The sequence below is a fragment of the Diorhabda sublineata genome, chromosome 10 (genome assembly GCF_026230105.1).
Source record: "Diorhabda sublineata isolate icDioSubl1.1 chromosome 10, icDioSubl1.1, whole genome shotgun sequence".
NCBI classification, from domain to species: Eukaryota; Metazoa; Arthropoda; class Insecta; order Coleoptera; family Chrysomelidae; genus Diorhabda; species Diorhabda sublineata.
In genome coordinates this window covers 20,796,588-20,811,394 of record NC_079483.1, presented here as the reverse complement: position 1 = coordinate 20,811,394, position 14,807 = coordinate 20,796,588, and the positions used below count along the sequence as shown (strand labels likewise).

Here is a 14,807-nt window from a genome sequence, read left to right as displayed (position 1 = left end):
TATATTCAAAATGATAACGCGGTCGTCGTGTCCGAGAGAAATAATAAAGTTTCGAAGACTGGACGTCTGACCAGTGTTTTTTTTTATATCATTTACACTGTATCGACAAAATATATGAATTATATATTAAAAATATATATATGTATAGCTTGCTCTGCCGCCCTCTCTAAAAAAACAAATAATGTTATATTCCATATGATGATTAAAAACACACGTTTTTTTTGTGATAATTTAGCGAATTGTATTTAAATATTATAATATATATCGACCTCAGAGCAGGTGAGATTACACACTAAATTTAAGTATATTATTAAGCGGAGGAAAAGAAACTAACTAGGATTCCCTCAGTAGCTGCGAGCGAACAGGGAAAAGCCCAGCACCGAATCCCGTGGTCGATATCGGCCACCGGGAAATGTGGTGTTAGGGAGGATCCGTTTATCACGAGATCGTGCGGCGCGTCCAAGTCCTTCTTGAACGGAGCCACAGTCCATAGAGGATGCCAGGCCCGTAGCGACCGTTGCCGATTGCGTAAGGATCTCTCCTGAGAGTCGGGTTGCTTGAGAGTGCAGCCCTAAGTGGGTGGTAAACTCCATCTAAGTCTAAATATGACTATATGAATAAAGTTGAAAAGCACTTTGAAGAGAGAGTTCAAGAGTACGTGAAACCGTTCGGGAGTAAACCTGAGAAGATTTTGATGTCTTAAACTGATCTAAAAATCTTATTTTGGTCATCAATGTCATCATAAATTATTATAACATTGTTTGTATGGCATTGATACACTTTTGAGGTTCAAAATAAATTTTATAAGATCCATTTTTAACCTCAACTTTGTTAAAGCGGACGAAACAATAAAATTGAAGTAAAAAATGGGCTTAGATTATAATGTATAATGATATATTTGTAATCCGAATTTCAACTTCAAAGTTGTAATTAAAGACTTTGAATTTGAAAAAATATTTTAAATTCTGTCTCGGGGAGTTAACTATTGAGGGGTGGGTGTCGCTGGGGGGGGGGTTGCTAAAAGAGCACAAAATAATGCTGTTCAACAATTGTTACATAATTCTATTCTTTAAACTTATCTTTTGTATGAAATGAAAACAACACATTAAACAATAATCATTTTATTTACAAACAAAAAAATATTTTTTCTACGACCGTGCGTTTTAACCCACTTTCCCGCACGCATTTTAGTTTTGAAAGTGTCTCTTTTCCGCACTAGTGCGGGAAAGTAAAATTGTGCAAATTTTGACTTTATTAGATAGTTTTTCACTTCTTCTTTACTATTGTTACTAGGTAAATAAATATTTGCGAAATAGTCCATCAAATAAAATTTAAACATTTTCTAGCTTTTTGTAGCATTCTTAATTTTTTCAAAATATAAAATAATACAGATATTTTTTATATAACCATGTAATTGTTACTAAAACGTCAAAGTTGTTCAAAACGTTTTGGAAGTGACCGAATAAGTGCAATCTTCTTCTAAATTAAACCACATTAAACCGAATCCGATACAATAATATTAATGGATTCATCCGACGAAGAACTTCCCGAAGCCATTTTGAACGCTGCAAATGAAACTAATTCTGAGCTGTTACCTGCCAAATGACTTAAAACCGTTGCCGTCATCGTCATCTTTATGCGACCTGCAACCGATGCCATCCTCATCGACGTCATCTACCTTCCAGTTGAAACCAAATAACTCCACTGGACCGGCAATTCTAGTCTAGTCTACAGAATGCAACAAATTGTGTTTTCAATATTAAAATTTATAATAATTAGTAGTTTTTAGTTAAAATTTTATATATTATTATGTTTGTTGGAATAAAATAATTTTTGAAAAATGGGTTGGTATACTTTTTTGTATATACGGTCGTAGAAAAAAGAATGTTCCTAACTCATGCGTAAAGTATCTTTCCCGCACTTGACCGCTTGCCCGAACTCCGCTCCGCGTCGTTCGGGACAACTGCAGTCGCGTGCGGGAAAGTATCACTTTCCGCACTTGTTAGGAAAATAACTATTTTATTATAATTGAAAAAAAAATTTACATTGCGAAATCTTCAAATATTTTAATCTGAACATGAAAATAAAACTTTTCTTTAATAAATTTTGTAGTCTTAACAAACATCAAATATTTCTTCAAAAAAAAACAAAAACAATAAAAAACAAAAACTGCTTCTAAAACTATTAATTATTGTTATTGCTAATATTATCACAAAACTCATGTAAAATTATAAGAAAGTTATGTAGTCTTTGACAATGATTATTATATTTTGTGCGAAACAAAAATTCGGCAATATACCCAAACATGTTCTCTTCTTTCGAGTCATATTTGGATATATTTGCCCTCGCCGTTCTCCATGTCCTCTCTATGTTTTGCGTATGAGCGCTAGAATGTGGATCCTTGAAATTTAAAGAATGATTTACTGTCAAATGTTTAAATCCTACAATATCAATAAGTAAATTAACATACATGAAGGGAGATATTTTTTGGTTTCGAATTCAAATAAAAAAATTTCTTGGTAGTAAAGCAATTTTGTTACTGAAACTGTTCCGGTTGTTCGTGCGAATCTTTCGCTAACCTATCGGCTATTTGCATTCCATGATGTTGTCTGTTTGTGTATTGTATCGAAATCCTTCTTCCCGTTTGTTCAAGGTCTTGTATATTTTTTGTCAGTTTTGTTGTGATTTTTGTGTTAGTGTTCATGTGTTGTAGTGTGTACATTGCGTTCTTTGAGTCTGTATGTATTATTTCTGTCGCTGGTGTGTTTTGCGCTAATTCAAGTAGTTTTATTGTTCCCATGTATATAGCGTACAGCTCGAGTGTGTTGATGTCGCATGTAGTGGTTATCTTAATTTTATGATGTTGTATGGTATTTTTTATGTATATTCCTATGGTTGAACTCTCATCTTTTTTGCTAGCGTCAGTGTAGATGTGCAGTTGTGTAGTTTGTTCTTCTTGTGTCTCGTCTGTTAAACGCAGGTGTAGTGGTCTTCTAGTCGGGTGTGATTTGTCTATTGTGTAGGTATGCAGTGTGTTTAGTAGCAGCTTTCGTCTGGTGTATGTTTCCTATCTCGCCCCGGCGTCCGCCTGTAGGGGGGTTACACCCGCAAGCACATGCAAGGCCGAGGTGGGTGTTGTCCTGTATGCTTTTGTTATAGCTAGTATGTAAGGTCTTTCTGTTGCTCTTAATTGTTTAATTATTCTCGAGTCTTTGTATCTATGTCCCCATATTTCTGAGGCGTAAAGTACCATGGGTTTTATTGCATGTTCGTATATGTACCGAAGTATTATTGGCTTTCGTCCCCATTTTCTTCCCGTGACTGCTATCAGTTTACTCGCTATGTCAGAGGTTTTTTGCCTAATTTTTTTTATGTGGTCTAGGAATAGTAGTCCTGTGTCAATTGTCAGTCCTAAGTATTCTATGTTGTCCTTGATTTGTACTGTATGTCCGTCAATTTTTAGTCTTGGTTGTCTCGTTGTTTTGTAGGGTATGAACATAATTTCCGTCTTCTCTTTGTTGTAAGTCAGTTTCTGGTTTTCAGCCCATTTTGTGCAAGAGGCTCAAATATTACTCCATTTTCGCTCTAAAACGTTTAATGAGGTTCCCATCAGTAGGATTATTTGGTCGTCCGCAAAGGCTTGAATCATGTCCTCTACGTCTAGTCCTCCTGACTCATCTAGGTGTCTGAACCAGTCCTCCATAATTAGATTCCATAGAGTCGGTCCGAGGCTGAAGCCTTGTGGGCACCCTCTGTGTGTGTCGGTCTCTATGTTTTCGGTTCGTATGTGTCTGTGCCTAAGAAAGTCGGTGCATAGTTTAGCGATGTTTCGTGGTATATTTTTTTGTATTAGTATGTCTACTATTTGTGGTGTCCAGGCTGTGTTGAACGCGTTGCTCATGTCTAATGTTATGACCAGTTTATGTATTTTGTGGTCTTTGTTGTGTCGTATTTTTGTTATTATTTTGTCAATGGCTTCTGTGGTTTCCGTCCATCTCTGAAACCGTATTGCCTATCGTCAATATTGTTTGTCTGTTCTAGGTAGTAAGTTAGTCTTTTCGTTGTCATTTTGTCGAGAATTTTCCCTAGTGTTGGTAGCAGGCAGATTGGTCTTTTAGAGCCGTTCTTTTTTGATAACCACACCATGTCTGAGGTCTTCCAAATGTTAGGAAAGTGTCCTTCTTGTAGGCATGCGTTATATAGTGATGTTAATTCTCTGACGTTGTATTCGTTTGTTATGTTTATTATCTCTTTAGGTATATTGTCATTTGATGTCGCTTTTTTGTTTTTTATTATTGCTACTGTCCACTGTACTTCTTGTTCTGTGAAGATCGGATCTTCGGGTGTGGTGAAGTCCCTGGTCATATTTTGTCTTTTTTCTTTTTGTAGGGGGGTGTCGTTTTGTATGTCGTCTGGAGGGATGTATATTTCGTGTAATGTCATTATTGTCTCCTCTCTTGTGGTTGTCCTTGTTCCGTCCTGTTTTTCTATCGTTTTGAGGGAGTGGTCGGTTGTGGTTCCTGCTCTTAGTATTTTATATGCTGTTTCCCATGGGTTATCCGGGTCATTGTCGGTGAGGAATTGGCGTAATGAGTTTATTTTATTTCCTTTTATCTCTTTTTTGTATATTCTTCTTTGTTCTCTGTATATGTTTAGTTTAATTGTTCTTTCTATTGGGTCTTGTTCTTGTTGATATTGTTTTCGTTTCTTGTTCGCTTTCTGTCTTAGTTTGGTCAGCTCTTGGGTCCACCATATTTGAGTTTTTCTTTTTTTTTTAGCCCGTTTTCCATGATATTAACATAGTTGTTTTGGTATTTCTGCGCTGTACTTTCTGCGTCGTGCAGCGGGGTCCAGTCAAGATTATCTGTAATTCTTTTAATTTGCTCGTTATCCGTGTTGTTAAAGTCGTATTTTATTTTTCTTGTTTTTTGTCGCTCATCTCTCATGTTTTGTCTTATGTTGTCTCCTCGTTCTGTACAGTCCAGTCCGTTAAGGTTACTTCCTTTGTTATAGTTAAGTCTACCCAACTTTTCCCTCTATTGCTGATAAATGTCGGTGGGATGTCGTGTGTGTTATTAATAAAGTAGGTTTTCGAAGTTATCCAGTCCAGTATGTTCTCTCCTCTGGCGTCATTTGTGTCTCCTCTCCATCCAGTGTTTTTTGCATTGAAGTCTCTCGCTAGTATAAAGGGGTTTGTTATTTCCTCTATTTTCCTTATGTGTCTATCTAGTCTTTTATTCCTATTGTCCCCTGGTTCGTCGTATATATTGATGATGTGTATTGTTATGTCTTGTAATTGGATGGTTGTGGTATTCCCGTCAGTCATAGAGGTGATCGTCATCGGTTTGTACTTAGCCTTTGTGATTGTGCATGTTTTACTATGTTTATTGTGTCTCGTCATTATGTAGTTAGGAGGTGGCTTTATGTCGTGAAATGGTTCCTGTATTAGGATTATGTCGATGTCTTGATCATTGCATGTTTGGAACTGCTGGTCTGTCGCTCTTTTACCTTTTCCGCTGTTATGCTGTATAAATTTTATTGTCATCTATGTTGGTGTGTGTTTTGTGTGTGGGTGTGTTTTAGTAGTTAATATTGCGTCTGATCTTGTTCAGTTTTTTTATGTAAATTGGGCAGTTTCTATCTCTTGCTTCGTGCCTAGTTTGTGGTAATCTAAGCAGTCTGCAGTTGTGGCAATCTACATCTATCGTTGTGCATGTTTTTGGGTCATGCGCGTCTCCGCACCGGAAACAAGTGTATTTTTGGCCAGTGCAGTATTTGGCCGAGTGTCCGTATCTACTGCATTTGAAACATAGGGTCACTGAGACGTGTTCCTGCGTGTAAAGTTTCGTTAGGTCGATGTAGATGTATCCTTTTGACATGATGGCCCTGAAGATGTCCGCTGGGCACTGAAGCAATATGTTTTCCTTGTAAGGGTTGCGACATGGTCTACCTCCGAGTCTCTTGCATTCTGTTTTGATCCTATTCCCGAACTGCTGCTGTAGATCCTCGTTTTCATTTAGTATATCCTGAAGTAGATCTTCGTCTTTTATTCCTTTTTGTACGCCTGTGATTAATACTATCGGGTCGTGTTGTGTCGTCATTGTTTTTGTTTTAAGGATTGTGTTATTTTCTAATTTTTCTTTTATTTTTGTTTGTGTATCTCTATCTTTATTTACAAGTATTATTCCAGTTTTGGTTCTTATTATGGTCTCTATCTCTGATGGCTTGACTATTTTTTTGACAATATGGAGAGCTTTCCGAGGGTCCTCTGTGTCGTTTTTGACCAAGGTCTCGAAAACTCTCGGTATTTTCGGGGGGGAGTTCCAGGTAGGCATTGGTAATTGTGGTGCTTGTGCAGGTAGTGAGGCATATGTCCTTGTTGTGGGTGGTGTCGGGGGTTTAGGGTGTTATTCTGATGGATGGTTTGAGGATATGGGGGTGTTGGGGTTGCGGTCTGTGTCTTGTTAGTTAGTGTTGACATTTTATCCAGTCTACTTTCTAGGTCGTATATTTTGTTTAAAATGTCGTCTAGTTTGTCGTTATTGTTGTCCTTACTCTTGTCTTTGTTGGTTTTTAGTCTGTTGATCGTTATTTCTTGATCAAATACAACCGCTATAAGTATGAATCAGTTGTTGCATCTCTGACATTGCTTCCCGTACGGTGAGTTGGTCTTTTTTGGTGAAGCTAATTTTTCCCCTGGCTTCCGGGGAGCTCCTGGTTATGGATTGTTCTACTGCTACGGTCAATCTTGCCATTTCCATTATCTCCGTCATGCTTGTTCCTTGTTGTGGTCTTGTGTTTGTCTGTCCCGCTTCTTCTTCTGAGTCTGTTTCTTGTTTTCTTTTGTATCCTGGTGTTCTTTTCGGCGATTGTACTAGTTTTCTATATTTGATAACAGGTTCACTCTGCGCTCCCGATATGTCTTTTTTCCCGCTCGTGTCCGTGTCACTTTCATTTTCTGTTAGGACCATGTTTATAATTACGTTAACGAGAGCAGTATTTGTTTATCTGTTTATGACTTTCAATGTCACTACATCACTAGGTGATGACTTAACCTAGTAAATGTTTTGTTTACGCTAAATCTGTCTATGTTACATCCTATAACTATGTTTCATACGATAAGATAAAAAAAGCCGAATTTGGTAGGCGCACCAAGTTCGGATATTAATGTTTATGAGTTAAGTGGGTAGGGACACGTTACCGAGGTTTGTGACACTGCATCCATCACCGTGGTGATATTACGCAGTGCCACGGCCCACCTACCTTGCGGCATAAGGCTAGTTTCCGCCCAGAATCCACCGAGACCACTGTCAAGAGAACCCATCCCATCTCCTCTACTCCTAAAAATGAGCGGGGAAGAAGATCCCAAATTTCTTTTTCTTTGTCCTATTTTAGAATTTACATACGATACTTAAAGCTAAATAACTTATTTCTAAATATAACAATATACTATTTTTAAACTTATATACTTTCGTTAGTCTAGTCTTTTCTGTCTTTTGTCTATATTTTGGTCTGTTTTTGTCGTGTGTCCAGGCAGGTCCCGATAGTTCGTTCTTCGCAATCTGTAGTCTGGGAAAAGAATTTTTTTTTTTTTGTTTTGTTGTCATACTGCTTAAAGAGCCCTTTATTCAATTTGTTTCGTCGTCATGAATGGTCTGTTGCGCCCACTCGTTCAGCCATATGGCGATCGTCTCGTTGTGTATGTCTATGTCTGTTGGCGGGTATTGAATGTCAAGTGTCCTGAGTCTTGTTGTGAGTAGGGTTCTGGCTTGCAGTCTGTCGTGTTCTGTGCAGTCATTTCTTACATGTTGTATAGTCTCCGGAGTCTGGCAGTGTGTGCAGTTACCGTCTGTTTCTCGTAAGTTGAAACGCTCGTAATATGTTTGGATATGTCCGTGTCCGGTAAGTGCTTGTATTGTTTTCCAGTTCAGGTCTGCGTACTTATGTTTTGTGTGTTTTATCCACTCATAGGTTTTGCGTCCTGTTGTTTCGTTGTCCCATAGCTGTTGCCAATGTCTCATTGCAAGGGTATGTCGTTCTTGTTTGTACATGTTTTTGGTGAAAAGTTTAGTTGTCTGTTCCGGTTGTTCGTGCGCCTCTTTCGCTAACCTATCTGCTATTTGCATTCCGTGACGTTGTCTGTTTGTGTATTGTATCGTAATCGTTTTTCCCGTTTGTTCAAGGTCTTGTATATTTTTTGTCAGTTTTGCTGTGATTTTTGTGTTAGTATTCATGTGTTGTAGTGTGTATATTGCGTTCTTTGAGTCTGTATGTATTGTTACTTCCGTCGATGGTGTATTTTGCGCTAGTTCGAGTAGTATTGTTGTTCCCATGTATATAGCGTACATCTCGAGCGTGTTGATGTCGCATGTAGTGGTTACCTTTATTTTATAATATTTTTGTATGGTGTTTTTTATGTAGATTCCTATGGTTGAACTCTCGTCTTTTTTGCTAGCGTCAGTGTAGATGTGCAGTTGTGAAGTTTGTTCTTCTTGTGTCTCGTCTGTTAAACGTAGGTGTAGTGGTCTTCTGGTCGGATGTGGTTTGTCAGTTGTGTAGGTATGAAGCGTGTTTAGTAGCGGTTTTCGTCTGATGTACGTTTCCCATCTCGCCCCGGCGTCCGCCTGTAGGGGGGTTACCCCCGCAAGCACATGCAAGGCCGAGGTGGGTGTTGTCCTGTATGCTTTTGTTATAGCTAGTAAGTAAGGTCTTTCTGTTGCTCTTAGTTGTCTAATTATTCTGGAGTCTTTGTATCTATGTCCCCATATTTCTGAGGCGTAAAGTACCATAGGTTTTATTGCGTGTTCGTATATGTGTCGAAGTATTAACGGTTTTCGTCCCCATTTTCTTCCCGTGACTGCTATCAGTTTACTCGCTATGTCAGAGGTTTTTTTTCTAACTTTTTTGATGTGGTCCAAGAATAGCAGTCCTGTGTCAATTGTCAGTCCTAAATATTCTATGTTGTCTTTAATTTGTACTGTATGTCCGTCCATTTTTAGTCTCGGTTGTCTCGTTGTTTTGTAGGGTATGAACATAATTTCTGTCTTCTCTTTGTTGTAAGTCAGTTTTTGGTTTTCAGCCCATTTTGTGCAAGCGGCCCAGATGCTCCTCCATTTCCGCTCTAGAACGTTTAGTGAGGTTCCCGTCAGTAGGATTATTTGGTCGTCCGCAAAGGCTTGAATCATGTCGTCTATGTCTAGTCCTCCTGTCTCGTCTAAGTACCTGAACCAGTCCTCCATAATTAGATTCCAGAGAGCCGGTCCGAGGCTGGAGCCTTGTGGGCATCCTCTGTGTGTGTCGGTCTCTATGTTTTCGGTTCGTATGTGTCTGTGCTTAAGGAAGTCGGTGCATAGTTTAGCGATGTTTCGTGGTATATTTTTTTGTCTTAGTATGTCTACCACTTGTGGTGTCCAGGCTGTGTTAAACGCGTTGCTCATGTCTAATGTTATGACCAACGTATGTATTTTGTGGTCTTTGTTGTGTCTTATTTTTGTGATTATTTTGTCAATGGCTTCTGTGGTTGTCCGTCCCTCTCTGAAACCGTATTGCCTCTCGTCAATATTGTTTGTCTGTTCTAGGTAGTAAGTTAGTCTTTTTGCTGTCATTTTGTCGAGAATTTTCCCTAGTGTTGGTAGCAGGCAGATTGGTCTTTTGGAGCCGTTCTTTTTTGGTAACCACACCATGTCTGCGGTCTTCCAAATGTTAGGAAAGTGTCCTTCTTGTAGGCATGCGTTATATAGTGATGTTAGTTCTTTGACGTTGTATTCGTTTGTTATGTTTATTATTTCTTTTGGTATATTGTCATTTGATGTCGCTTTTTTGTTTTTCATTATTGCTACTGTCCACTGTACCTCTTGTTCTGTAAAGATCGGGTCTTCGGGTGTCGTAAAGTCTCTGGTCATATTTTTTCTTTTTTCGGTTTGTAGTGGGGTGTCGTTTTGTATGTCGTCTGGGGGGAAGTACATTTCGTGTAAAGTCATTATTGTCTCCTCTCTTGTAGTTGTCCACGTTCCGTCCTGTTTTTCTATCGTTTTGAGTGAGTAGTCGGTTGTGGTCCCTGCTCTTAGTATTCTATATGCTGTTTCCCATGGATTATCCGGGTCATTGTCGGTGAGAAATTGGCGTAGTGAGTTTATTTTATTTCTTTTTATCTCTTTTTTGTATATTCTTCTTTGTTCTCTGTAAATGTTTAGTTTAATTGCTCTTTCTATTGTGTTTTGTTCTTGTTGATATTGTTTTCGTTTCTTGTTCGTTTTCTGTCTTAGTCTGGTCAGCTCTTGGGTCCACCATATTTGAGTTTTTTTTCTTTTTTCCCTTTTTTCTTTTTTTAGCCCGTTTTCCATGATTTTAACGTAGTTGTTTTGGTATTTTTGCGCTGTACTTTCTACGTCGTAGAGCAGGGTCCAGTCAAGATTATCCGTGATTCTTTTAATTTTCTCGTTATCTGTGTTGTTAAAGTCATATTTTGTCTTGTTTGTTTTTTGTCGATCATATCTCATGTTTTGTCTTATGTTGTATGTTATATATGCGTGGTCGCTGAGTGTCTCCTCGTTATGTACGATCCAGTCCGTTAAGGTTATTTCCTTTGTAATAGTCAAGTCTACCCAGCTTTTCCCTCTGTTGCTAATAAATGTCGGTGGGCTGTCATGTGTGTTATTTATAAAGTAAGTTCTCGAAGTTATCCAGTCCAGTATGTCCTCTCCTCTGTCGTCATTTATGTCTCCTCCCCATCCGGTGTTTTTGGCGTTGAAGTCTCCTGCCAGTATAAAGGGGTTTTTTATTTCCTCTATTTTCCTTCTGTGTCTATCTAGTCTTTTATTTCTATTGCCCCCTGGCTCGTCGTATATATTGATGATGTGTATTGTTGTGTCTTGTAATTGTATTTGGATGGTTGTGGTATTCTCGTCAGTCATAGAGGTGATCGTAATCGGTTTGTACACGGCCTTTGTGATTGTACATGTTTTGCTATGTTTATTGTGTCTCGTTATTATGTAGTTAGGAGGTGGCTTTATGTCGTGGAATGGCTCTTGTATTAGGATTATGTCGATGTCTTGTTCGTTACATGTTTGTAGCAGCTGGTCTGTCGCTCTTTTACCCTTTCCGCTATTATGCTGTAAAAATTTTATTGTCATCTATGTTGTTGTGTGTTTTGTGTTTGTGAGTTTCTAGTTTGTCTTTTGTTTTGTGTGTGTGTGTGTGTTTTAGTAGTTAATGTTGCGTCTTGTCTCGTTCAGTTTTTTTATGTATATTGGGCAGTTTCTGTCTCTTGCTTCGTGTCTTGTTTGTGGTAATCTAAGCAGTCTGCAATTGTGGCAATTAACGTCTGTCGTTGTACATGTTTTTGGGTCGTGTGCGTCTCCGCACCGGTAACAGGTGTATTTTTGGTCAGTGCAGTATTTGGCCGAGTGTCCGTATCTGCTGCATTTGAAGCATAGGGTCACCGGGATGTGTTCTTGTGTGTAGAGTTTCGTCAGGTCTATGTATATGTGTCCTTTTGTCATAATGGCTCTGAAGATGTCTGCTGGGCACTGAAGCAGTATATTTTCCTTGTAGGGATTGCGACATGGTCTACCTCCGAGTCTCTTGCACTCTGTTTTAATTCTATTCCCGAATTGTCGTTGTAAGTTCTCGTTCTCGTTTAGTATGTCTTGAAGTAGATCTTCGGCTTTTATTCCTTTTTGTACGCCTGTGATGAGTACTATCGGGTCCTGTTGCGTCGTCATTGCTTTTGTCTTTAGATTTGTGTTGTTGTCTAGTTTTTCTTTTATTTTTGTTTGTGTGTCTTTGTCTTTGTTTATAAGGATTATTCCGGTTTTAGTTCTTCTCATGGTCTCTATGTCAGTTGGTTTGACAATTTTTTTAACAATATCGAGAGCTCTCTGAGGGTCCTCTGTGTCGTTTTTGACCAGGGTCTCGAAAACTCGGTGTTTTCGGGGGGGAGTTCCAAGTCTGTGGTTGTGGTGCTTGTGCAACCAGCGAGGCGTATGTCCTTGTTGTGGGTTGAGTCGGGAGGTTTTGGTGGGTGACTTTAGGTTGTGGAGGTGTTGGGATTGACACTTTGTTCAGTCTGCTCTCTAGGTCGTTTACTTTATTTAAGATCATGTCTAGTTTGTCGTTATTTTTGTCTTTGTCCGTGTTAGTCTTTAGTCTGTTGATCGTTACTTCTTGGTCATATGCAACAGCTATGAGTGTATGAACCAGTTGTTGCATTTCGGCCATTGCTTCCCGTACAGTCAGTTGGTCTTTTTTGGTAAAGCTGATCTTTCCCTTGGACTCTGGTGAGCTTCTGGTTATGGCCTGTTCTACTGTTTTGGTCAATGTCTTCGTCCTTTTCATTATATCTGTCATATTTGTTTCCTGTTGTGGTCTTGTTTGTCCTGCTTCCTCTTCTTCTTCTTCTTCTGAGTCAGTTTCTTGTCTTTTTTTTTGCTTTGGTGTTCTCTTAGTCGATTTTTTATATTTAAGTACGGGTTCGCTCAGCGTTCCCGTCATGTCATTTTTCCCGCTCGTGTCCGAAGAATCACTTTCGGTTATATCCATTGTTCATATATTGTCCCTGTATACTAATTTAAACTAAATATAATATAAATATTGTCCAGCACTTTAACACGTGCACGCGATTTGAAGCCGAGAATTTAAGAGATAAATTTTTTTTTTTTTTTTTACTTACAAATAATATAATATAATATAAATACTGTTCAGCACTTTAACACGCGCAGTTTGGAGCCGAGAATATAGAGGTAAAAAGTTTTTTTTTTTTTTTTTTTTTTCTTTTTACTTACAACATAAATAATAAAAATGTTCATCACTTTATCACGTGCACACGGTTTGGAATAAATATTATTTGAGATAAAGTTTCTTTCTTTTTTTTTTTTCTTTTTACTTACCACGCAATACAATAAAAACACTGTTCATCACTTCGTCACGTGCACGCGGCATGAAATAAAGAATATTTGAGATCACCGTCGATTAACGCCACTGAGTGGGTAGGGACAGTGTGAATCTCGTTAATCCATTCATGCGCGTCACTACTTAGATGACGAGGCATTTGGCTATCAGAAATATGTCTTATCGCCGCGGCAAGCCGCACGGACCTGGACAGAGCCACTTTACAACACTTGTCATCATGCAGTCAAAGTGGCCTGTCACATACAAGGTTCCAAACCCCGGCTCTTCCATTTGCCAGTCCCTTCAGTGGAGACTACGTGCCACCCTATTTCACCCTGGACCCTTAAATCAATAAAGGTGGGTCTCTGTGGCCACAACAGCACGACATGGGGCCTTAGGAATTAACCTGCCCCGCCAATATTTCGTTTTCATAGTCCGCGCCACTTTCCAGGACGGACTCCTTTCCAAAGCGAGGCCAAGACATTGTATTCCCCAGCTGTATTAGGCTGGTGCGCGTCTGAAAGGATCCCACGACACTCCCACCTATATCTAATGGTAGTACACCTTCGGGCGAAAATCATATTGAGGCTTCTTAGTTTGAGTAGATGTTTAATCAGTCTATTTAAGATTGAGCCATAAAATAGCGATGAATTGAAAGGCTGCCAATAATAGTTTTGGTAATGTAAAATCTGATGTCTTGCTTAGAATACTAGAAATGATATTATTATGTCAACACCAGATTCCACGCTCTCCCACGACGATATGTTTCCAGGGTATCGAGATGTCATGGCAGTTAGGAAGCGTGGCTCGCTATAAATGGCGCTCTTGTTCATAGCGGCTAGGGAAAGGGAACTAGATACCTCCCAGCTAACGTCAATGTCACACAGTATGGCTCTTGAACCCATCTGGAGCACGAGATCGGGTTTCTTTAATGCGCCGTTGATGCATCTAATGGGGGTTTCAACTTCTACTACCAATCATTTCTATTCGGCAATTTTTCGCGTATGCGTAACAAGCTGATGGTGCCGCCTCATTCTCTGCCAATGTGACGCAGGATGTTTTTGTAATACATGGCTAAGTGACTCGTTACGATCACATCCCATCCTACATTTTGTCTCATGTAGTGGATTGGACGGGATGCCCTTAGTGGGTAGGAGATTGCCTCGAAGTTGCACAGCTCTTTCAAAATCTGACCCTGACCAGTAGGGCTGAGGGTTGTTGATCCAGCTTCCACTTTCTGTGGAGACCATTGCTAGAATATATGTTTTCCAGTCTCTCGATCATCTGCCGTGCGATGATGCTACTGCTTCCACCGCTGTTATTTGTCCACATCAACAGTTTTTCATATAGTTTAACGCTATAAGGCAGGGAAAGAACAGCTGCCGTTGTTGGCGTAGCACTATTTATTAAATTATTAAAGCGTCTTTTCATTATGGCGGGCACTTGTTGGGATAAGCAAGTTATACCCAGGCCGCCATCTCTTATAGAGGCATGCAGATAAGCATCCGCACATGTTCGGTTCAGACCAAGAAACTTTCTAATGGATACTCTGATGATCGTATTAGCGGATTTTAAAGTCTTCTTGGTGACTATGGCGCTTTGTAATTGATCTTGTATGCGCGGCAACAAGAAGTGTTTAACGATGTTAAGTTTCTGTGCCGGTTGAAGTACTACTTTGTTTATTCTATAGAGCTGGATTTTGAGGTCGGAAATGGTGACTCCATACCGCCTGCCCAGGTATTTAAACATATCCTGATGTGTTAATTGGCAGATGATCTGATCCTCTGCCGCGTATAGAGACCGAGTAACCACGTAAGAGTGTTTGTTGCCTCGGTTGACGTTAACCGATATGGTAACACTCTTTGTCGGGTTAATCGACATCCCTCGTTCGCAAAGAACTCAGTAACAGTTCTAAGCTG

The 14,807-nt window shown here is 39.3% G+C and overlaps 2 protein-coding genes across 2 annotated transcripts; both read right to left on the bottom strand.

The window, feature by feature from the left end:
• Window positions 1-7,628: 7,628 nt before the first annotated feature.
• On the bottom strand, window positions 7,629-9,605 carry LOC130449877 (uncharacterized). Its single transcript, XM_056787923.1, has one exon. The coding sequence runs from the start codon at window positions 9,603-9,605 to the stop codon at window positions 7,629-7,631; it is 1,977 nt and encodes a 658-aa protein (XP_056643901.1).
• A 17-nt stretch (window positions 9,606-9,622) lies between these two features.
• Window positions 9,623-11,132, bottom strand: LOC130449876 (uncharacterized). The gene is made up of 2 exons (XM_056787922.1): window positions 9,852-11,132; window positions 9,623-9,715 (listed from the first exon to the last, which is right to left on the bottom strand). Exons 1-2 carry the CDS (start codon window positions 11,130-11,132, stop codon window positions 9,623-9,625), a joined length of 1,374 nt encoding a protein of 457 aa, XP_056643900.1.
• Window positions 11,133-14,807: the final 3,675 nt, after the last annotated feature.

What these genes read in the sequence shown, in the direction of transcription:
- LOC130449876 (XM_056787922.1), bottom strand. Translation starts at nt 11,132, where the DNA reads ATGACAATAAAATTTTTACAGCATAATAGCGGAAAGGGTAAAAGAGCG. An exon ending in CGATCTTTACAGAACAAGAG is followed by an intron (nt 9,716 to 9,851) that starts GTACAGTGGACA and finishes GCCTACAAGAAG; the next exon opens with GACACTTTCCTAACATTTGG.
- LOC130449877 (XM_056787923.1), bottom strand. Translation starts at nt 9,605, where the DNA reads ATGACAGCAAAAAGACTAACTTACTACCTAGAACAGACAAACAATATT.